Source organism: Ambystoma mexicanum, chromosome 11 (assembly GCF_040938575.1).
Source record: "Ambystoma mexicanum isolate Mex_15411 chromosome 11, UKY_AmexF1_1, whole genome shotgun sequence".
In the NCBI taxonomy this organism is placed as follows: Eukaryota; Metazoa; Chordata; class Amphibia; order Caudata; family Ambystomatidae; genus Ambystoma; species Ambystoma mexicanum.
Window position 1 is genome coordinate 63,723,074 of NC_090934.1, and position 24,703 is coordinate 63,747,776.

The 24,703-nt window shown below is 43.3% G+C and overlaps 1 protein-coding gene across 1 annotated transcript in view; it reads right to left on the bottom strand.

Moving 5' to 3' along the window:
- CSMD2 (CUB and Sushi multiple domains 2) overlaps nt 1-24,703 on the bottom strand; it is a 2,010,406-nt gene that overhangs the window by 348,858 nt on the left and 1,636,845 nt on the right. The window contains exons 30-32 of the mRNA XM_069622557.1: nt 14,199-14,393; nt 11,146-11,262; nt 2,545-2,658 (exon numbers count right to left, since the gene is read on the bottom strand). Of these exons, the coding sequence (XP_069478658.1) occupies nt 2,545-2,658; nt 11,146-11,262; nt 14,199-14,393 (426 nt within the window). The remainder of the gene's footprint in view (nt 1-2,544; nt 2,659-11,145; nt 11,263-14,198; nt 14,394-24,703) is intronic.

Genomic DNA, 24,703 nt, shown 5'->3' on the forward strand with positions numbered 1-24,703 from the left:
CTCACTTTTCCTCAGAAGCTTAATGATGCAGAGCTCTGGTACTCTCTCCATGCTTGACTACGGTAACAGCCTCTTCCTCAATCTAACTTCTTCTTCTCTCGACCCTCTCCAGGTAATCCAGAATAGGGCTGCAAGACTTATCCTTGGCCTCAAGCAGGGATTGTATCTCTCCAGCCTTAACATCTCTCCACTCTCCCAGTTGCTGCATGGATCACATTTAAATCCTGCAGCTGCACCCACAAGGCTGTCTGTGGCCAGGGCACCACACTAACTGCAACCTGCTCTCACCAAATACTCATATCCCTCCGATCCTCTAGCTCCAACTCTCTGCTTGTCAAGTGCTTCTCTAAGCAGAGAGTGGGGGGCTGTTCTCTTTTTTCCCCTGGCTCCCTCCTCTGGAACGGCTGCCCCTTTCTCTCTGTCTTGAACCGAATCTCCTCAAGTTCTGCAAGCACCTCAAGACTTTCCTCTTCTCCTCCTTCCATCTCTCCCTCCTGTTGTAAACCCCCAAAGTGGCTGTGATGGGTGGACTGGGTCCTTATGTGTCTTTCTGTCCTATGATATCTTAAAGGCCTGCACTTATTTTATTGGCCGCTGACCCTCTTCCACAAAGTGGTCACTGCCTGGCACTTACCTGTTGCCTTTGCAACTGGCTCTCTGGCACTTTGCCCCTCTGTGGAACCTCTAGCACTTCCCCCTCCCCCATTCCCTTCTCTCTCTCTGCACTTGCATGCTCTGAATGTTCACAAGGCCTAGTAGGACCGCTATTGTATTTTGCCCATCGCTGTTCTCACATTGCATTGTCTTGCTGTTCCCTTGTTCCATTCCCTTTGCCCTGTGGGCGCTTTGAAACACAATTTCTTGATGTATAAGTGCCTTACAAACGGCCAATTATATAAATGAAAATAAATTCCTGGTCACCTCTGCTGAGAGCCAAGAGGTGCATATGGAGCCTTCCTTTTCTCATTTCTTGCAGAAACCCCAGATTCTGGTTAGTTCTCTGAGCCTTTTGTTTATTTTCTTATTCTTTTTTTTTTATTTTCCTGAGAAATCTTTCATGCGAAGTTGTCCTTTGCTCCTAGTTTTAATTCCTATTCCTAACTCTTAATCTGTTAATTATTTACAGTTTCGCAAGACTTCCACAAATCTGTGTTCCCAGATTTTTGGTCTGACCGTAACCAGGCACTTCATTCCTTCTGCTTCTCCGCACCCAGAAACAGGCTCTGTGTTCCAAGAACGCCAATTGTCAATTGCTTCGCCGGGCCTCACACCTGCAAGTTGACCGATTCATTGCAGCTGTTTGAGGAGACTCACCCATGCCCGCTCTTTCCTTATCAATGTTACTCTTGTACCGCCTGTGTGGCGATGCTCCAAAAATCCCTCATTGAGTCCATGCGTGGTGGCCCGTTAATGCCTACACGTGGTACGCACAGTTGAAAATGTCGGGAGAGTGGCCAGTTCTCCCGAGTCAAAAGAATCCAAAGAGGAGGCTGATTGTAGAGCCGCAGCAAAGGTTCTGTGGCTTCCTCTAACTGGCAAGTATCTTATGTACTACCAATACCAATGGAGTCTCTTCACTGGAATGAACATCTCAGTTTACCAATGTTCTTCCCCTTCTGACTGAACTCCTATCTTCTTAGTTAGGCCTCAGTACCTACTTGTAAGAAGATTACAGATGACAGGTCTTTATAGTTGAATGGCAGCAGTGAAAGGATTATTTTCAGAGCAGTTCTAAGTTGCCTCGTCCAGTCTCGTCTAATCAGCACTCCTGTCTCGAATGAGCATCTTGGCTTCAGAACAACTCCTCACGCTACATTCAAACTCTATTAATGACGATCTTTTATTCAGACCATACACACATAACAATCACTCTTCATCTCCCCAAAACCCAAAGATAACTCCCCAATGTTTTGAAGCACCACTGCCTGACCTCTTCATATTTCACACAACCTGACACCATTCATCAATCTTTCCACCTACCAAACCACCAATCTATCCATCCATCCACCCAACCACCAATCCATCGATCGATATCTACCAAACCACTAATCCATCCATCCATCCATCCATCCATCCATCCACCCACCTATCAATCCATCCATCCATGCATCCACCCACCTACCCAACCACCAATCCATCGATCGATCTATCTACCAAACCACTAATCAATCCATCCATCCATCCACCCATCAATCCATCCATCCATGCATCCACCCACCTACCCAACCACCAATCCATCCACCAATCCACCCATCAATCCAGTCCTGCATGCAAATGATCTGCCCACTTCTCGTTCTCCTTTATTTGCTGACTCAGCTTTTCCATCCTTTCTCGATCTGCCTGGCCTAACAAAACATAGATGCCACTCTACACGTGTCACAATTGTGCTCTATGAGGATTCACCTGTGGAGGGTCTCTGCAGCACTACTGTCACATGAGAGATGACTATTAGAGGTGATGTGCATGTGTGGGCAAGAAGGCAAAGAGACAGGAGGCACCATCATTGTATGATGGACATCAGCAGTGTTCGGTCATGATACGTACCTGTGTGAGAACCGGAGAGAGAACTCAGGAGACGGGAATTCTGATTGGGTCCATCGTGCACCTCAACGACATCATTCAGGGCCGTCTGGAAAAAGGTGAACTGGCCGAAGACAACTGAAGAAAGAGCAAAGAGGATACAAAGAACATGTGAGAAAAACAAATAAATCCCACTGAGGAGACTTCAAGGACATACGGAGCCGACACATGGACAATCTTCTGAGAAGGTCCCAAGTGCTGCAGCAGAGCACCACACACATCCAGGCTCATTCTACTAAGTTCTCCCTGCACAGACGGAGAGGGATTGCCCAACTTTGTGCAAAGTGACCAAAATTATACCTGTTTACCAAAAAGGTCACCAGTCAGTCCTGGGGGAACTATTGACCAATATCGCTGCTTGGGACTGGTTGCAAGGATTTTTGATGAGTGCTGTTCTCGGATATACAAGAGATGGGGCAGTGATTACAAGTGGGTGGGTTGGCGGTCCATATTGGGCAGCTACTGCCCCAAGATGGGCCATGCCCTAGCCTATAAACACAAAAGGTTAAGATTTTCCAAGGTCCTTCCATTTAGATGTTGTTGATGTTGGTCTGCAAGTTGATTTTGTTTTGTGAGGGGGAATTTCTTATGGGATCCTTTGCTGAGGAGGGCAGAGGTCCTGCTGGGGTTTGCCTTCTTCACCCAACGGGAGCACCGATTGCAGGTTACACAGATGTGTTTCATTTGCCAGGGGATCATGTTGGAGGTGTGTGCTTGCCGCATATATATTTAGTTGTTTTTAGATGGCACTGTTCAGTGGCTTCATTGGGCTGGGGCAGACACAGTAAAGATGAAAGTAGTTAAATAGCCCTTCACCTATCAAGCGGGTGACATCATAATACCCTCCCCAGATGAACTGAGGTTGATGACATTGAGGAAGGCCTTGAGGGTGTTTATTCTCACAAGGGCCTGAAAATAAATGGGGTTTTTCATTGGTAGCGAGAGTGTTACTACGTCACTAGAAGGAGTAGGACTGGTAAGACTAAATGGGAATCCAGTTTGCGGCTACCGGTGCTTGGTCCCCTTCCCCCGCTCCGTGCCTGGACGAACTTTAACTTTAAAGTAGGTAGCTGGGTGGGTTGTGGTGGTGACTAGGCTTAATCAGAAGCTTCGTGTTCAGGAGCCCCGCTTGGCACATAGCTTCCAGACTCTTATAAGTATTGGGCTTTGGGGTCATAAAAGGCTTGGGCTTTTTTTAACTGAGTCCTAAAGTCCTCTTGCTTTTGTTGCATGAATTGGGTGGTGTAGAGAGGATAGGTTTGGGGGCGACCTTTAAGAGGATTTATTTGTCGCCAAGGCTAGTACCCCCTGACAATAAAGAGCAAATCCAGAGATGTATAAATATGCAGTGGAACAAGTATTGCACATTCCTATTGGGATCATGTGTGAACGTCAGAAATAATTGTCTTAATTTCAAGTTATTATTAAGAAAAAATAGATTATTTTGGTTTGCTTGCAAGACAAATAGGCAGCATCCTAGCCATGAACCCATTTCCAACCAACTAATTTCTCTCTCTCTCCAGAACCGCTCTTTTTATACATTCAGAGACGCTGAACCTGGAATCGTCAAGGGACATTAAGTGGGCCATCTGGCACGCTACACCTGCCTCCTGCTTGAACAAAGATACCTATCGTCCATCACCAATGTCTATGCTCATAGGATGTCACGTGGTGGCGTTCTTCTGGGTAAAGATGGCAGCTCACAGGAACATCCCCTCACTACCCCAGGCGAGGGCATGGGGTCTCTGCCCCCATGACGCTTGTCGGCACTGATTGCAAGTACATTCTCTGGGCTGGATCAGACCGGTGCATTCCACTGGCTGAAGTTCCGAGACATCACCCAAGTAACTTGAGGCCGGCAGAATGGCCGCGCTCAGCAATTTAGGCACGTGCGCCCTTTCTAGAGTATGGCATCCAGCAGTACAAGGTGTCGATATGGGCAGCAGGACACCCTAACCAACATCTGTTCAGATTAACACACTCTAGGGTGAGTGGCAATAGCACCTTGAAGCGTCTCATGTGCTCAATGGAGCATCAGTTCCATAAAGTAGGGCAATCTGGCAAACAACAAATTGTAGTCCACACACTCACACTCATGTTTTGATTACATAGAGGTTTTATACCTCAATATTGGTCACTTATGACTTCATCTTACGTGCCAAACTTAAAAACCTATTGAAGGGAGGGATTGGTTAAGGGAGCATATGTGTCTATATATCATATAAGTATTAGTGACCTTACTGCATGGCCCTTATCTGATAGGCACGCCTCAAGCCATCTCTAAATAAGTATGGTACAGATTATATCACAATAGCACAAGCGGGTTGGTCTATGCAGCAGTGGATAGCATGTTGCTACATAGACCTCAACAATTGGTTTGCATTCTCTCCCAATATTGGACTTTAGGCTTGTTAGCAGCACGTAAGCAAAAAGAAACTCGGGTGCAGAGAACAACATTAGACTACTACCCACTCACCCAATTAGTCCATCAACTATCATTGGTCAGGCCCTAAGCCAAAGCTTGTTCTTTATAGTTGACCTTGCAGCCTGTTTTCTGTCCTGGAACATTTAAGGGAGTATAGTCACACTATTATGTTCATCTGGAGCTTAATGAATATCTCTTGTTTTGGACTTCTGAGCCATGTGTGAGGAGACCACGATTTTGTCAGTATTGACCTTTTATTTACTGCTATTTGATTTAATTAAGCAGGGTGTCATTACTCCTCTTGGTCTCTGGAGACTTGCTCACTCCAACTTGCATAGGCTTTTCACAGCTTTAATTGTCTAATACTTGTGTCTTGCAGATGTTTTCTTCTTTGCTTAATCTAAGAGAAATATGTCTTACGTACATGGCTTATCCTCTTGACTTCCCTTGTGCCTTGCAATGATTCCTTGATGTGGCATCATTGATCCTAGGCCAACAGACTCCTCTTTATTCTTCACAGGAAGCTGTTTTTCCAGCATCTCTGACTCTACAGCACTAGTCTGCCTCCGAGGTAGCTTGATTGCTTTCAACACGAGTCTGACGACCATCTTTTTATCATGGCCGCCTAAGCCACATTATATTTTCTTCTGCTGCAAGCTTCTGTATGTCTGAGCTACCTTGCATATCTGTGTATGTACATTCACTTCATCTCTTCTCACTTATTTCTTTGGTGCACATGATTTCTTCGTATTTAATTACATGTTTCTCTTATTACTACAGTTACATCTTTATTGTTTAAGTATTTGCATATCGTTTCAGTGCTTCCTCATATCTTTCTTCATGACGTCACTCTCCGGCTGTCAGTTTGCACCTACAGCTCTTCTATGTCCAATGATATGTGCCGACATCCTTCCACCACATCAGTGTGAGGGTCCATTCGATACGGTTGCCTGACTGTATATCGTCTCTCATACACTTGATGCTGTATTGGGGCAATACCCGGTGTCACTCATAGGGCTCTTCTACTGCTTTTCTGTTATGATAGAGGTGTGCGGGTGGAGTCTATCAGTGACGTACTCATCTTCGCCTCTACATCATCATGATGGGGCAGTAACACATTTTTACTTGGCATCTGCAAAGGGAAATCCCTCTGCACTAGTCCCGCACCCTCATTTTATTGTGTTCCCTGCCCCCATTGATTGGCACGTTATTTATTTTCACTTTCATTGACTGGGGCCTGCCCACTTCCACAGATGAGAAGTCCAAGATAATGGCCAGGACGGTCTCAAATCCCAGGCAATCAGGCTGTTATGGATGTAAGTGTTGGGCAGCCTTGCTTGGTACCTAAAGGTGGTCTGTTTACATTAGATTCTGTAGCAGCTCTTTGCCTCTTGGAGTGGAGCTGGGGAAGGGGCTTTGGAAGGAGATGCAGGAGAGCTCCAGGAGGTGGTAGGTGACACGTCCAGTGATGTTGATTCATTAATTATTTATGCGTAAATGTTATTGGGGTATCAAGGAAATCTATCTGGACACCATATTGAAGAAACCAGGTTTTAGGCATGTGCTACTGGATTGAATGACGAACAGCGTGCCTTACTCTATTATAATGTTGCAGTAGAAATGTATACTTGAAAGGTATGGAAGAAGGTATGGAAGATACTGTGGGCCTTATTCACAGAGCGTTCTCCAATGGGATTGTGCCATTATAAAACGCTTCTGCGAATAAGGCCCTGTATATGTAAAGAGATCAGGGACTGGGTGTATTCATCATACATTGATTGAGGAATGGCATGCCACACCTCACCCCCATAATATGGTTAAGAATTTGCCAATATTAGGAACTATGTATTTTGATGCAATGTGCATTACGGCGCATTGCAGCAAAAGTCAGTAGGTGCTGTCATTATTTGTTTGCTTGTGTATTTTTGCCTGGCATAGTTGTAGAATTATTTATGTGTAATGAATGTATGTGCAAGCTTTAATTGCAAAAGCTTATTGCTGAATAACAACAATACAATGTTCACCCATTCATTAATCTACTCACAAACAGAGCTTAGGAAAACACACCTAGCAGCTGGGCTCTCAAACACAATCACAGCCACAGCAGAGACGTGCACCCTGATGAAGATGCAGACAAGCAGACAGAGCCGAAACAGCTCCACACGCACGGGTCTTGAGAGCATCTTTTTGCTCTTGTTTCATCGCCCACAATGTCCATGTCCTTCCTGGCTGATTCCCCGTTCAAGACACAGCCCACCATGCCAATGCACGGTGGCTCCCTGTCACCCAGCAGGGCCTGTGAAGGCCCGCTCTGTCAAAAGTGCACGCATGCAGTTTGGCTGAAACCGAGGAACAGAGGACAGAACACTTGCTTAGCCATCCAGGTCTATGGGTTCGACCCCACCATCAATGATCTCATATTATTAATTTACCTCCACCCCTTAATAATTATAATACATTTGTGAGCAATATACTAAGCTCTTTGCTATTTCATTATTCCCCAATTATCTATTGAGAGATGATTGGCCTAAAAAATAAAAACCTCCCATAGGATGCCGCCATTGAAAAAGAAATGTTTAAAAAACATCAATTGTGCAATACAAATTGGTATTCTACTTTACTTCTCACATTTAGCGAGAGATAACATAAGCTACACATTCCTGAGAATGCTGTGTTTCTAGAATGAATAATACTTATAGAGCAGATGGTTAATGCCTGGCATGCAGGTTTGGGTGGAGGCTTCGTCAGCTTAGGGGAGCAGAGTGAAGCCAAAACTGGTCATTCAATCCCTTTATGGCTACTAGTGCTCGTCGGGGGAACTCGCACATTTGGGAAATACGGTCCCTCAATGTATCACTTTTGTGTCTCTGTCGTTCAAAGCTCAGTCCCTGTAAATGACCAATGCTTTGTTCATGAGCTTTAGTGACATTGAGTCGCTCCGGGCATCATTGAATAATAATTGCGCGTTTTGTGCCTGGGGCTTGTGTCTCTGAGTTGCAAGGTGACGGGGGTGCCGTTTCATCTGTGTCCAGCACAGCAATTCTGGCAATCTGTTGATTGCATTTCTGTCTTCGCCAGTGCCATCTGCTCGCGTGCCGCTTTGGCAGCAATGTGTCCAGATGCTGCTCTTCTGCCAGGGAACACATGAAGGGTACTTGGCACTTGCATTTCCCACCAAGTAGACAGGAACGGCTAACTGGAAAGGTGTGAGTCCCGGGCTATAGGTGAACCTCCATTGCATTGCTGTTGCTGGATTGGTATCTTGCATAATAACCGATTAGGGTCAGCTTTTGTGAAGGCCATGGCTCACGTTGAGCTGAGGCCCCCTCTTTCCCTCACATCAGAGGCTCAGTACTGTATTAGGGTCACCAAATGATCACTGCACCTCTGACGCATTCCAGCTAGACAGACGTGTCTTTCCTGCAGGGGGTTCATTCAGCTCCACAAAGTCAACCCAAAGTGTACCCCACTCCCATAACATGATGGCAGGGGAGAGAGAACATAGTTCGCATAATACAATACCTGTTGATATGACAATGACCATCATAGCAGGAACACTTTATTTATTTATTTATTTATTTATTTATTTATTTATGTGTTTGTTTGTTTGTTTGTTTATTTATATGCTTATAAAGCACGAAAGACCACGGGCATAGGGGCACATAAAACATAAAACAGGGTTACAACATTAAAAAAAAGATACATGGCAACCAGACCTATCCTAGCTACCCTTCCTTATAAGGGCAACCCCTTACTTGAAGAGGTATGTTTTTAGGCTCTTTCTGAAGGCCATATAGCTGGATTCCAGTCTGATGGCTAGAGGGAGACTATTCCATTCTTTTGCCACCGGTGCGGGAAAGGCCCTTCCCAGCCCGGTTGCTCGTTTGTGGGTTGGTACTATTATCCTGCCAAGTGCCTCTGATCTCAGGGCACAGTTTGGTGTATATTGGGCGATGTGTCCTTGAGATATTCAGGTATTTTACCAAGAGAGATTCAGGTGCCCATTAGAGGGATTCCAAGTACCAATGGTATTGCCAATTCAGGTTTGAGCACAGTATTTGCCAAGACCATATCTGTTGATAACACTGGTCTCTATCCAGAGGTGAAGAAGCTGTACGCTAGACAGACCTTGCCACAAAAACATCTCCCACTCATCAACAGACCAGTGTTGGGGCATGAGGTGCCTACGAAGAAGGGGGGGGGGGGTCCTGCTGTGCCACACCCAATAAACAACAATGGCATTTTGGAAGAGCAGAAGGTGGCTGGTGTGCAGCAGCACAGAACGTTGCCTGGGCACATGAGCTAATCACCATGCAGGTGGGTGGAGGAGGGGAGGGGGGTCATGCAGATACTACCACAGACTACTCAGACACATAAGACCCTTTTTTAATGAAGAAAATAGCACAACCATCGCTCGAGCCGTTATCCTTTCAAGACTTGACTATGGCAAAGCCCTTCTAAGGGGAACAAGCAAGAGTTGCATCGATCAGTTCCAAGTCATTCAGAATGAAGCAGTGAGAGCTACTACACTGGCTGACAGTAGAGGACCGCATTGTCTTCAAAGCAGCCTCAATCGTCCACCACTGCCTCTTTGGATCTGCTCCTATCTACCTAAAGGAACAAATATCCTTGTACGAACCAGGACGATCACTGAAATATAAACACCAAAGTCTAGTTAAGATCATTCAGACATTGAAAGCAAATGGAATGGGTTGCTCTTTCCCTATTAAAGCATTCCTACATTGGAATAGCCTGCCTACTGCGCTCAGACTTGAAACCAACTTTCAGATTTTCAAAAAGAAATTGAAAACACTGCTCTTTAAATAACTTTACATAATAAGTTGAGCTAGACTTCTTGTTCCTGTCCTGTTTTCTCACAGTCCCTTCCTCTATGTCCGCACCCTGATGCCTGCGGGCTTTCGGCGCGTAATAAAAATAAATACAAATACAAATGAGTGAAAGGTGGGATCAGGGGCCTCCTCCGTCTCCAAGAGGTTAGTGAGGAAGGGAGAGCACATGTTGGGGCATTGAGGAGCATGACAAAAGTCAACAGCGAAAGAGCACTCAAATAAGAAAACTGCAAGTGGAGCACTGTGCTGCAGGGAGAGTGAGTGCCATGCAGTGTGATGCTATCGAGGGCAGTGCAATCAGGGTGGATGGGGGTTTGGTGAGGGTAGGCTTGTTGGTAGAGGTGTGGCAGGGACATGGTGTGGAAAACAGCTGCCAGTGTATCTTAGCAGAGCACAGGACACCTCCATCGACAAACTCATTGTCCGATATAAGGGGTGGGGGGTTGCCAACCATCATAGCACCCACCAGAAAAGGTGTTCATTCTGAAATATTGGTTTTGCAGCACACCTCTCCCATAACATCACTCAGATTGTGGGCCATGAGACCCATGCGCATGCGAGCCTTAGAAGAAATAAAATAAATAAATAAATACGCACAATTTTATCACATGCAAAGACGCTATCAGGCAAAACATGTGCTGGCAATACAGACCATGGCAACATGACTACCACACAAGCTCTAGATCATGCGTTCCCCTTACATAGAAACTACTCATAGGCAACGGAAAGAGTCACCACCTCTGCTTTACTAAGGGCCATGCACACCTGTGTATAGGCGCGTTACAAATACCATATCATATCATATCATATCATAGCCGGCCAACTCCAGCACTCACTCACTGAGTATCAGGATATCAGGTGGCAGAAACAGTAGGTCAGTTTCCCCGGCGTCTACCACAGGGATACCAGGAAACTTACAATGACCCCCACAATGTACATGCCTAGTGCAAGCTGTCAGTGGGCGCACCCAGTAATTATATACAGAAAAGAAACCAGATCCGTGTATGGTTTATGTGATTACAAATTAGATGAAAGGATGGTTGATTCAACCCCACCCTTCACTAAGAGCTGGCGATGAAGGCCCAAGGTGCATTGCGTTGGCTTCCAAAGTAAATTATTTACATCGCGTGAGCCCCATGTAACAATCCAAAAGTTGCATCCATTGGTCACAGCTTGAGCCCCACCCTTTTTACTCCACAGGGGTCAACTGAAAAGACATATTCATGAATTGTGTGCCATCACCTTGAGAAAGAAAGGTGCCAGTGCCCTCCACTGCGCCTCAGGACTTACCATAGTCTTTGGGAACCACAATGAAATACGAGCACACTTGCCCATTGGTGTAGTTCTGGGGGTAATTTGGGGACAACACAACGCCGTCTGAACCAATGTACTGTCCCCCGCAGGGCGCTGGAAGAGAGAAGAAAGACACACGTGTAAGAAAGGCAGGGGCACATCTCCTGATAAAGTGGACACTCGCTACTTACATGCAGACTAGTGGTGTGGTATTTCCATGACCCTCTCCCGTTCTTCCACATGACTTATGCGTGTGGATACTTAAGCCATGAGGAAGAGGAGGCATAACATCGCCCTATGCAATCTTATTATTTTAATTCATTGCATTTGTTACACGCCAAAACCCGGAGCTATCACGGCGTAGGTTACTTGAGAAACTTGGCTAGTTACAGATTATGTTATAACACAGATAAAGAACTTATAATCTTATATTTCGTGCACAATGTGGGTGGAGTCGGCCTAGAAGGGACGCCAGAATCGTAGAAGGAGAAGCCTAGTTGAATTGATCAAATAGCCAGGGTTTGATCAGCCTCTTGAAACGCTGGTGTCTCACAAACCAAGCTACACAGATCACAGTGTCTGCTTCTCCTCCACCACCATCCTATTACCTGAGAAAGCAACACAACCAACCTCATCACAAGTCATTGGTGAGGAGCGGGAAAGGGCTGAGGAGCAGGGCTCGCAGACTGAGGAGTGAAAGAACACTAACTGGCCTACCATGGGAAAGGGCACACATGATGCTGCTGCCAGCAGGCATGCCATCATCAGGACAATGGTGGCCATCGCTGAACTATGCAGAGATGGTGCCGGGACTCACCGAAGACCTCAAGGAACTCTCCATCTTCCGGAACGTTTAACTCGTCCCAGCATTACCACAGGGTGCAATGCTTGAAGCGTCCGCACTGCAGGGGTTTGCAATGGCTGCACGTGTTACTACCCATTCCGATGTATATACATACATGGTTATGATTCTGACGGGCACAGCAAAACTGGCCACAACTAGAGGAAGTGTGCCAGTACCGTGGCATCAGCATGCAGATACATTACTCAAAGAGCTCCACTGTACATGTGTGGGGCGACTGCGAACCTGCAGTGTCTGTCTGCCTGGCAATACATGGACTGCAGAAATGGGGCTTGTCAGGCAAAGCATCTTGGCCCCAACACTTTCTACAATTGCCAGGCACAGAATAAGCCGGATAAAAATCACAGAAAGAGGAGCAAAGAAACTGCAAGATTGAAAGACACACTGAGGAGCAAAGACAGACTGAGTGGTGGAGAGACCAAACATAAAGAGAGGACTCAGGAGCAAAAACATAGTGAGGAGCAAAGCCAGACTGGGTGGTGGAGAGACAGAACAGCAAAAGAGGACTCAGGAGCAAAGACATCATGACGAGCAGAGACAGAATGAGTGGTGGAGAGACTAAACAGAAACAGGACTCAGAGGCAAATGCATCATGAGGACAAAGACTGAGTGGTGGAGAGAGTAAAAAGCAACGGTGGACTCAGGAGCAAAGACATTATGAGGAGCAAAGACAGACTGGGTTATGGAGCGACTGAACATAAACCGAGGACCAGGAGCAAAGACATCACGAGGAGCAAAGACAGACTGAGTGGTGGAAAGACTAAACATAAACAGAGGACGCAGGAGCAAATGCATCATGAGGAACAAAGACAGACTGAGTGGTGGAGAGATTAAACAGAAACAGAGGACTGAGGAGCAAAGACATCATGAGAAGCAAAGACAGACTGAGTGGTGGAGAGACTAAATATAAACAGAGGACTGAGGATCAAAGACATCATGAGAAGCAAAGACAGACTGAGTGGTGGATAGACTAAATATAAACAGAGGACTCAGGGGCAAAGACATCATGAGGAGCAAAGACAGACTGAGTGGTAGAGAGACTAAACATAAACAGAGGACTGAGGAGCCAGGACATCATGAGGAGCAAAGCAGATTGTTTAAGAGAGCCTGACTCAGCAGAAAGGACATCTGCCTCTCGTGGACAGTCGGCTAAAGGAGTGGTCGAGAAGGAAAAATAGTGCCTAATGGGCAAAAGGAGACTTGGGAGATCAGCGATACTGAGGAGCAAACGCTTCCAACAGAGGAGTGAAGACAGACTGTGAAGTTAACAGACACTGCAAAGATGAGAAAGCAACATTGCAGATGGGTCTTATGCCAACGGCCGGCTACGGTGTACACAACAATCTGAAGAGCGAGGAAAGAGTAAGCAGCATAGATAGGTGAGGGCAGAAAGACAGCCTGAAGAGAGGAGCGGCAATTAGGAGAATCAGAAGTCCAATAAGCGAAGACAGATTAAGAGCAAAGAAAGAGTGAGGAGCAACGGCAAGGTGAGGGGCAAGAACAGATTACAGAGCATGGACTGACCAAGGACCTACGAGAACCTAAAGAAAGAGGGCGTAGTAGAAAAAAAAGACAATCAGGAGTGAAACTGGACTAAGGCGAAAGCACATTCCAAGGAGCAAGGACAGACTGGAGAGAACATGGCACGAGGAGATTAGGGACATTGAAAGGAGGAAGCGTGGCGATAATGAATGCTCAGAAGACAATACACTCTGGAGGTGGAACAACAGAAGCAGGTGATGCGAACAAAAAGACTAATCTGCAGGGAACCTTCACGAATCATGCAGGCTAATGACTAATCATGATTAGGGAAGAAATAAACAAGAACACGCATAGCGCATAGCCATGACCAAGAGCAAAGAAATCATGAAGGGGGGAAGGAAGGGGTGTGGCCCAAGAGGTGAGGCATAGAAAGCAGCTGGTTATAAGAATAGAAGGTGTGATAATGTGGAGACAGACAATATGCCAAAGACTTAGGAGGAGAAAGGGAGGCCATTGGGAAAGGATGTGAGTACGAATTAACACCCACAATAGAGAGAGAGGCGGAAGAGCACAGACTTAGAACAAAGAATAGGAGTGGTTCAGGAGGCTCAGCCTGGGCTAGGGTAGAGTCATGAGGTGGAGGGATGTGTGATGTCATCACTGTGGGTGCGATGCCCGCCCACACCTCCCGATGCAGCAGTTTCACCTGTGCAGCTTGGCCGAGGTTTGTTCCACACTGGCTTCCCATCCCCACCCATCACGCAAGTCAAGGTCGAGAAACCGTCAATCTCGTAGCCGCCGTCGCAGTAGTAGGTGATACTCGAGCCGAGCTTCAGGTCTGTGCCCACCCTGGTCCCGTTCTTAATGGACCCTGGATCGAAGCAGGACTCTCGCGGGTTCTCTGCGAAGGAGAAGCAAGGAGGCGTTAGCGACAGAGGCTGCATCATGGCTTATTCATCTTGGGGCCACTGTTGGCGTGAAGAAGAACATTCCACCCAACAACTCATGCGATACGTTGAATGTAAAACGACGACACCATCATTAGAACACAGAAGAAAGGGATCAGGTATGGAATATGTTGTATCAGAGATGGTTCTGCCAGACCATAAACATCCTCCCACTTTCTTTTCATGATCTGTAATCAAAATAAATTCTAATATATAAATAAACTTTGATAGATTTGCAAAGTTCTACAGCAATATTGTAAGCACTTACTCTTTCATCTTTTGAACATTTGGTTAGTACAGTTATTGTTACCCTTATATGTAATAGTTAAATAATGGACTGTAAATATTGTGAGGGTAGGATAGCTCAGGAGCAAGGCATCTGTCTTGGATGCAAAAGAGCGTGGAGCTACACAGGTTTGAAGCCCAGTCCTGCACTTACGGCTAGGTCTCCTGCCGTAAATGTGTTATAAAAGAAGAATTAATTAATGTGAGGTTAAAGTTAACATTTTAATGTGAGGTTAAAAGTAAATAAGTGATGGAAAAGCACATGTTGTTTTCTTGATCATTGAGGAGATGTAAGCGGTGGTGACATCACGACTGTTCGATGCCAATCTGCTCCACATTACAACAGCATGCCTCCGCGTCAAATCATACATAGCACCATGGTCAGATTGGCCCGTGGCCGGGCCGATATGGTCCCTGGGGAGTAGGGTCTGGTTTCTGGCCATGCCTGGGCTGGTTTGGAAGAAAAGAAATAGAAAAATAATATATATTTTTTTGCAATGTTTTTTTTCTAAAAGCCTTTCATCCTTCTTAGGTCGATAAATGAGTACCAACACAGGTTGGGTGATATTGTATGTGTATTTATTCTATAAAAAAAGAGCTTAATGTAAGTGCTATAAAATAACATATTATCATTTGGCCTTGGACGTCTGCTTGGATTCACAGTCATATAGTCTACTTAGGAACAATGCTATTTGATTCCACTTATTGTTTTGTCAAGGGGTGAAAGGTTGTCTTTCATCGCTTCCCGGGATGTCACTTTGGGGTGGGGTCAAATGACATCACTTCTGCTGATGTCGTCAGAGGTCAAGGGTCATGAGGCGAGGAGTGGGCCATTTTTTTAGGCAAAGTGTGGGCCACTTTTTTTTGGGTGACCAGGCCTATTTCCTGTCCCAGTGCGAACCTGCACAGCACCAGGCTGAGTCTGCCTTCTGCTGCTACTCCCCCAGCAGCATGTTGGGCTGTTTTCAGCAAGACTTTTCCAATCTCAAGAATGGCTTCTTAGACATCCCCTTCTCTCTAGAGCCGATCACTGCCCCAAAGTAGAGGTGAAAGCACCATCTAGTGCTGAGTTCTTATGTAGTAAATGAAGGCAGCGTAATGGACTGTGGGTCGCAGGGGATTCTGGGAATGAATTGCTACATTGCTCTCAAGTCAGCAGCATTGTCAGTCCATGGTTGGTCATTTCCAGGCTGGAATGCTGTCCCTGGTTGGTTCTGTTTCTTGAGGGAGCTCCCTCTTTAAATGACCTTCCTATTTTGAAAAGCTATCACGTGCTCTCTGCCACACTGCACCCCAGGTAGGAAATTCCTTCGGTTTTGTGTTATTTCCCCCGCCTTCAGTCAAGAAGGGGGCATGAGCAGAGCAGTCTAAGGTAAGTACCTCTCTGTTGGCCAGTGGTGGTTAAGAATAGAGTAGGTGTGCAAGCAAGGTTGATGTGTTTGTGTTTGGCAAAGAATGAGAATGGACTACTTAAAGAGGATGGGTGCTTGATATACAGGGTTGTTCAGCCTTTTACTTTCCAGATGATAAGGACTACAAATCCCCTCATTTAAAAGTGAGGGTTTGTGGGAGTTATATTCCAAAATATCTGGAGAGCCACAGATTTCAAAACCCTGGTGTACGAAATGTTTAATTTCCATGACAATGATTTCTGGTTACAGAAAGAATCTGGCCCATTTCAGGCAGGTCCCATTTCAGGTTCCATGTAAGGCTGGTTGTCCTTTGGTTTCTGTTGAACAGATGTGTGCATCCACCTGGAAAATAATGTATTCAGTTAAAGGCCCCTTTTAAGACACATGTCCCTTTCAATCAAAGAACACACAATGTGGACATGTGTTTGTACCAGATGTGCAGCATTTTCTAAACCTTTGGAAGAGTTGCTTGGGAAACACTTGCTGTAAAGGGCACCCTGATATCTGGTGGCTCAGTGCTTCAGTTTGGGAAGGCCCCCTTTTTAGGATGACACCAATGTTTCTGTAGACATTGTGATCCTGATGCCCTTCTACAGAACCTTTGCTCCAGGATTCAAGAGGACACGTCCTGAAGTCATGCATAGTCATTGACTTTAGAGTCATGTAATGAAAACTATTTGCCATTTGATTCAAAATTCCAAAAGGAGCTACTTTGACACCTTTCATATACACCTTAATTAGTCAAATTGAAACTTATTTTTCATTGAACAATACAGAGGTGCAGGTGTTTCCCAGATAACTTGCTGGCAGGAATGTATCAGCAACACACCTTTCTCACCATTCCACAGTTTGATTCTGTGAACCTGTGTGCCCTTGTCAGGTGTATCGACCCACGTTCAAGTTATTATGCTGCAACATTTAGTGCTGTGGGCTAAGAAAATCCAAGATGGCTGAAAAGCCCACATTTGTGCCAGAATCCAGGAAAACCGTGCAGTTTTTGCGCACATCAAAATGGTCGCCTGACCTGCCACCCACCAGTGCGAGCGTGATCGGCCAGAAGCGCCATGAGCGAAATCAGTGCAAAGGAATATGGTGCTGTTCAAAATCTGTTTTAATTAATGTCAAAAATTGCTCAAATCATGGGCACGGAACCACCAAACAAAAATCCAACTTCTGGTTGGGTGTTCTACATTATTCTACTGCAGAATCCACATTAATACAGTGTTAGCAAGGATCATATGCTATCAAGTAAAATCCCCTTTTTGAAATGTATTAATTCAAGACAGCTCCCAAAAATGGGTTCAGTACCGGCGCTTGACACTAACCGGTGCTAGTGATCTAAACTCTGACAGGAGACTGGTATTTCAGGAGCTGAAAAGGAACCTGAGTTAGCTGGAAACTTCAAAGCCTTGCTGGTCAATGGGAAGCCTTCACACCTCAGAACTCCTCACAAGAAGGCAGTTTGATTAATTAAAAGTTCAAGAGGCCTCTGTCCATGGGAAGCATTCCCACCTGCTCTCACCACCAACAGCACAGGGTATCGCTTTGACATGTAAATTAGGAGGGGAGGAGAATTTCCCTGCAGTCTGGAGGAAAGAGACAACAGCTTCTTTCAACTGAATAGGATATGCTGATTTGAGGTGTAATTGTCAACAGTTGCTCTGGGGGAAGGAAAGACATTTTATCTGTGAGTCAAGCCAAGATCCCGGGGGCGGGGACAAGTAAATGGGTCTACTGAAGGATAGGCACATGTATGTTTTATTAAATTGCTTATAAAATATTGTATGAAGCTGACAAAAATGTCCAATTTGGAGATTCTTAATATGAACAATGTACCTACAATTTGAGACTAAACTCAACTCTGTGCGATGTTCTGAGACCAAAACCCGCAATTTATTAATGCTGCGGACACTGTACTTACACTAGAGAATTGAAAACTTATTGTAATGTCCCCAGAGAGTGGGTGTACCTCTGTGGAAGATTTGATGAAAAACCAACATGGCAAAACCCACTAAAAGCACAACATGTTGTCGTTTCTGAACCTAAGCTCGCAGGAACATGAGGCTTGAACAGAGAACTGTATTACATTAATTTGGGATGTGTAACATGTATTCTTAACAACTTGTGTACCTTGGAAACATGTTTGATTATGAAAAATTGGGTTCTCAGTAAAAGCAAAGGGGCGTTTCTTCAATAGATGGTAAAAGGGTAGCATTACTCTGACTCACAACTCAGTTATCCAGTTAAAGGACAGAACATCCTCTAGCCTATCAGGATCCTTAGTGGGTTGGGCATAGAAAGTTAGCCTTCCCGCCCACTTTCAAAATACATAAAAAGAACCACTGAACGCCAGATAGGGCTGCTCTTTCCACTTTCTTGAGAAGCATTTTGACAGACAACTTCAAATTTAGGCAATATCCAGAGACCAGAACTAAGAAAACCAGACTCCAGACTCCAGAACTTTGAAGCAGAAGGCCTACTGCAAGCTAAAAGTATTCTCAGCTGGCCTTACAATTTTGCAAACTGATTTACCCCAGACTTCCAAGGGGCACATCAGAATAAAACAGCCCGACTGGGCTGTTTGATTATAGCCAAGAATGTTTGCTAGAACCAGACCCAGAGAGCAGTGCTGTATACAGAACCACAAACCAGACCGCTGTGCAGTGCCAATGACTTTTACCAGAACCAGAGATCCAGACCAGCAGAGCAGAGAGAATCGCAGATAAACCTGTTGACCAGATCTGTGGTGAGGCCCATTCCTTCCAAAATTAGGAGTGAGTATCCAGCCAGAGCTGTGCAAAACCAATCTCTTAGTTTAAAATAATCTAATTCAAACCATTTCCACCTATTTAGTACTGCATAGAAATCGTGTGTCCATTCTGTGATTTCAAACCTATGAAAGTGTCCTTTGTCATTTGAATCTTACTTTATTTCTGAGAATCTACCTCCACTAAATTGTCCGTATCTTTTGAACCACATATCCTGCAAGCGAGATTTAACTTTCATTTTAAAGCTAAGAATCTAAGCTTTCCAAAAATTATATTCATTATATTCTCCTTATAGTTTTTCCGCAATCGTGCTCGACGCACTCAGAAAAAGTGCCGCGAATTGCAATTTGACTCAACCTCTTCACCTGTCAAAAATAGCTGTCTTTTGCTTGCATTGCTGATATTCGTTTTCAACCTGACAATCCCTCGTGAATCATTGCTAGTGTTGACCGGAACTAATTCAAAGTTGCTGTCACTTACCCTGAATCTCCTAGAGGGAATTAAAATCATTTTTAGCATATTTTCACTTCGCAAATCACATTAAAAGTATTTCTGCATGTATTAAAAGCATACCGGTTGCTCCAAGCTTGCTAGGGGGGAATTAGAATTAGTATTGCATTTGATTGTATTCCTGAAAAGTGTGTGCTCCCCTTCCATCTCCTTATATTGCATAGGGGGGGAGTGAATTGTCAAAAGAAAAAGTGATCATATTATCTCTTTTTGAAACCATATCAGTTTATTTCTGTGCTGCATACTTTCCATCATTGTTTTTCCTTGAAACCATAAAAGTATGCTCTGCTACCTTATCCTTTCTATACTAACTCCTCACTGATTGAAAAGAGTGTGCAATTGTAACATTACCCATTTATGATCAACATTATATTCATAAGTTTGCTATCAAATATTAATCTATTCATAAAAGTGTGATATATATATTGTTACATTTTTCAAATAAATCTTTTCATTTTCAAAACAAACCTACTTCTTGGCTCAGTGAGGTCAGGGGGATTAAAAGAAAGAGGGGCATTATACAAGGGTTTATCATCCAGATCTATGAACTTGTCATAAAAATATGTAAATAAGGGCTTCCCTTGGGCATCCCAGACTAGGCATTGACTTAGTTGGAGTGCTGAATTGAAGTCACTTAACAACCTGTAAGCTAACAATGTACAACAAGTTAACACATGCATTATTGTCAAGGTTAGTATGTCCTCTTCAGAACAGGCTTGCACTGTTCAGTTTGCAATTATTTGCAGAAAGAACTGGAGTCACACCGTTGTATTTGTTTCCAAGTCCTACAGCGCCATTGCATGTGTATATTAAAGAGGTCATTGTTTCAATAGACCTCACTGCCACACTTAAACATGAGGCTCATTATGAGTTGGGCGGTATGACGGTAAATCTGCCGGAATACTGCAGAACAAAATTACTGTTACCACCACTTGGTCTGGCAGAATTACCCCCTGATTGGAATCTATGGGGCATTTTCTGGTGGAATTACTGCAGCAGAATTACCGCTTTGGTAAGTCCCCTATGTTTGCCAATTTATGGCAGAAAATGGAGGGATTTACCTCCAGCATGATGCTTGAGGTAAATCCCCCACTCTAGGGCCAAACTCATAGTAAAGTGGCATGTGAAAAGTGTCGGTAATTATGTTACCCCCAATTTCTTTCCTGCACTGCCATACTCGTAATGAGCCCCATGGGCCTCATTACAAGTTTGGTGGTAGACTTCCCGGTAAAAACGGCAGACTGCAGCAAAACTTGCACATTTTTCCGGCCCCTGACAATGGGGAAAAACAGGGCCATTACAACCCTGGGGACCCTGTATTTCCCCATTGCCAGGGCCCGGAAACCTTTACCCCCCATTCCCATTGAGCCCCATAGGGTATTCAAAATGGAGCCAGTACATCTCACTTGCTATGCTCGTGGGTGCCGGTCCGTCCGCCAGGTCCGACCTGGCGGATGAAAAGGCACCCGCGAGCAGAACTCGTAGATTGCTGGTCTGGTATCTACGGTACCGGCAAGTTTACTGGTACCGTAGTTACCAGACCAGCAAACTTGTAATGGCGCCCAATGGAACAGTTAATTGTTTTAATACATCCTTATGTTTAAGTCATTATTTCCATAATTTGATTGAATCATTTTTGTTCACAGCATAATAAAATCATTGTTTTCATGAAAGAGTGACCTTATTGTGTGTTCAGTATAATATAAACACTATTTTTGTATCTTATCTCATACATTACTACGTTAGTTGGTTTGGGGCATTGCTTTTAAAATTGTACATTGTTTGCACAATTGAATGGAGTCACGCTCGCAGAGTTTAATTTAGTCGTTGTTTGCAAAATATAACATGACCATTACTCGCAGAGATTAATAAGGTTCACATTTTGTCAGGTTCCATAGTAAATAGGTGGTAATTAAAGAATTATTATCCTTATGTTCTTTGTTTATTTCATTGTTAGGTTTAAAAACTAAATATAGTCCTTTCACTGTTAAAATGGTTGGGCCTTAACTTCCATATTCAGAGTACTGCAGATACCCCAAGCCAAGATGGAGGGCAGAGGCAGGAGTTCTGATTGGGTGGCAGGTTGACAATGGTGTGACTCCCAATATTCTAAACTGCCTTTCATTAGTTTAGTTTCCTGAGCTGTTAAAATGGTTGGGCCTTAACTTCCATATTCAGAGTACTGAATATACCCCAAGCCAAGATGGAGGGCAGAGGCAGGAGTTCTGATTGGGTGGCAGGTTGACAATGGTGTGACTCCCAACATTCTAAACTGCCTTTCATTAGTTTAGTTTCCTGAGCTGGTCATGTTTCTGTTTATCTCCTGTGTTTTGGGCCTTGGAAAACCCTTAAGAAAATATCTTCAACACTAAAAGAAAAAGAAACAACTCATTCAAGTTACATCTACTCTAAAGAAATTAATTTTCCCTGTGGAAGAAAACGCTGAGAGGTCTTCTAAAGCAAAAAATAAGCTAAGTACTTTTTGTGTAATTAATCTAAATGAACTGCCAAAGTTAGCCTTATCTTCTGTTATTTTCTCCTCTGAAGTGCAAGGATTAAAAGACGTCGTGTTGTGAAGCCAGTGTTTTTACATGGCAAACTCATTCATCAGAGATTAAGTCATGAAAACATGATATTTAAAGGCTATTAAAGTTAATGACTGCACAGGCAACCTTGTGTTTTAAAAGCAGCACAAAGAAGGATATTTATTTTTGAGTCAAGGTATTTTTAACAAAGAGGAAAATATATAAGACTTGTTTACCATATTATATGAGGAATCTTCCAAATGCATCTCATTACATGCAAAGACGTTTTTGAGGAATACATTTACTTTAAAACTACACTCAACATTAAATGGTATTTCCTTTGGTTGTTGAACTATGTCCATAAAGAGAGGTAAATGAAATGGAATGAACTTATTAAGGAAATAGTATCATTTTAAGGAAAACAAAATATTATTTATGTGTTTTCAACAATTTTTTCAAGTGTGCTTCATTCAAAAGACTCATCTTCTTGAGACATTCTGGAGTTTGTGTTGACAGTTTTATTGACCTTGTTTGGAAACACATTTTCTTTTCTTCAAGTTCATTTATTTCCACAAGGAACTTCCATCAGTTTAGTCACTTGTAATGACATTCAGTTCATTGGTTTTCAGCAGCACAGTTATGAAACATGACCACCAAAGTTTGCTTTTAGGGTAAAAGAGTTGGAGTTATTTCACAACTAAAAAAAATATATAGAAATAATGATCATCCTCTGGGCTTTTTGCAAAGGGTATTCAGGTAGGATTGTGGATATTCATAAAATAATAGTTGTTTAGTTTTGTAATATTATTTAATGCTTAACAATTTTCATTCATGCAGAGACCGGATGAAGATAGAAGATCCAGTGTCTGATTTGTTATTTTATCCACTTTTCCCCCTTCCCGCCAGGGGTGTCTAGTACTCACCTGTTCAGTTTAGTTGTGAGCTAGACATCTTAGTGGGATCGTGGGACTCAGCAGCTCCTGCGTTGGATGTGGATATTACCAGCCTGACACATTTGCACCATTTAACAAGGCCATTGCTTCTGCTGCAATTAAGTCACATCTTTCAAAGATTAATTGAGTCACTGTTATCACAGTTTCTTTGAGACATTGCTTCCGTAGTTTAAAGCAATCTGTTTGCAAAAGTGTAATTCTTGTTTGCGCAGTTTGAGTCATTGTTATCACACTTGAAACCATGCATTTGTGTACAAATTAACCATGTCTGGCCCAGTTTCATGTAGTATTAATTTACAAAGTTCAATTAAGTCATTTCTTCGAAGGTTTGATTGGTTGATTATTTGAAAGTTCAAAGGAGTAATTGCTTACAAAGTGTAATCATTCATTGCTTTACTCCATTAGCACACTGATTGAGAGGAGTAACTCAGTCAGTGTTTCCACAGTTTAATGGAGTCATATTTTGCAAAGTTTAATGGCGTTATTGTTTGCACAGCATAATAGAGTCACTGTTTGCAGAAATGTTTAATGACGTTATTGTTTACACCGTATTATCGAGTTATTGCAAAGTTTAATGATGTTATTGTTTGCACAGTATAATGGAATCACAGTTTGCAAAGTTTAATGGTGTTATTGTTTGCAGAGTTTAGGGGTAATTGCTTGCAGAGAATAATTGAGTTATTGTTTGAACGGTTTATAGTGATAATATTGAATACAAAAATGTCAAAAAAGTCATAATTTCGAAAAAAATTCAAAATAAAATTCGAATTTCTTTTTCACTACGTTTTTTATTTGAAAAGGGTGGGTTCCACCCCAACCCCCTTTTTTTTTGTTTTTTGTTTTTCCTCGTGAAACCCCCAAAAAATATATATAAATAAAAAATAAAGAATTCCATTTTTTTTTTACATTCTTTTTTCGAAATTATTGTCTTTCGACATTTCTTTTCTCGATATTATGACTGAACACCTGTTTGCACAGTATAATGGAGTCATTGTTTGCAAAGTTGTGTGGTGTCATTACTTGCAGAGTATAAAGCAGTTATTGTTTATGCAGTATAATGGAGTCATTGCTTGCAAAGTTTAATAGTGTTATTGTTTGCAGAGTTTAGGGGTAATTGCTTGCAGAGAATAATGGAGTTATTGTTTACACTGTATAATGGAGTCAGCACATTTTAATAGCATTATTGTTTGCACAGTATAATGGAGTCACTGTTTTTCATTTTTCGCTCAAGGTAACACAGTTTGCAAAGTATAATGGAGTTTTATTTGCACAATTTAAGGGATTCGTGGATTATCTGAGTAATGTCACGCTCAATGTAATGGTGTCATTGTTGGCTATGTTTAATGAATTCATTGTTTTCATACTATGATATAGCCATTTTTCAATATTTTAAAGGTGGCCTTGTTTAATGCTTTAATGGGGCAATATGTGCACAGTTTAAGGGTGCATCCGTATGTAGAGTTTAATGGATTCCTTGTTTGCAAAGTTTAATGTAGTAATGCTTTGCTCAATTTCGTGGGGTTATAATGTTTAGGGTTTAATGGGGAGAATATTGTACAGGTTATTGAAGGTACTATTTGCACAGCTTGACAGGATCCTTGTATATACAGTCTAACAGGCTGGCACTTGCTATAGTTGAACAGAGATATTGTTTGCTCATCTTAATAGACTCCTAGTTCCTATAGACACACCGGTTCACTGCCTTCCCTTTGTATTATCTTCTTTTCCCCACAGTGTCATTGCTGGTCGTTTCCGGGTTTAAATGAAACTCTGTGTTCACAGTCACATGGCTTGCATTGCTGACTCATCAG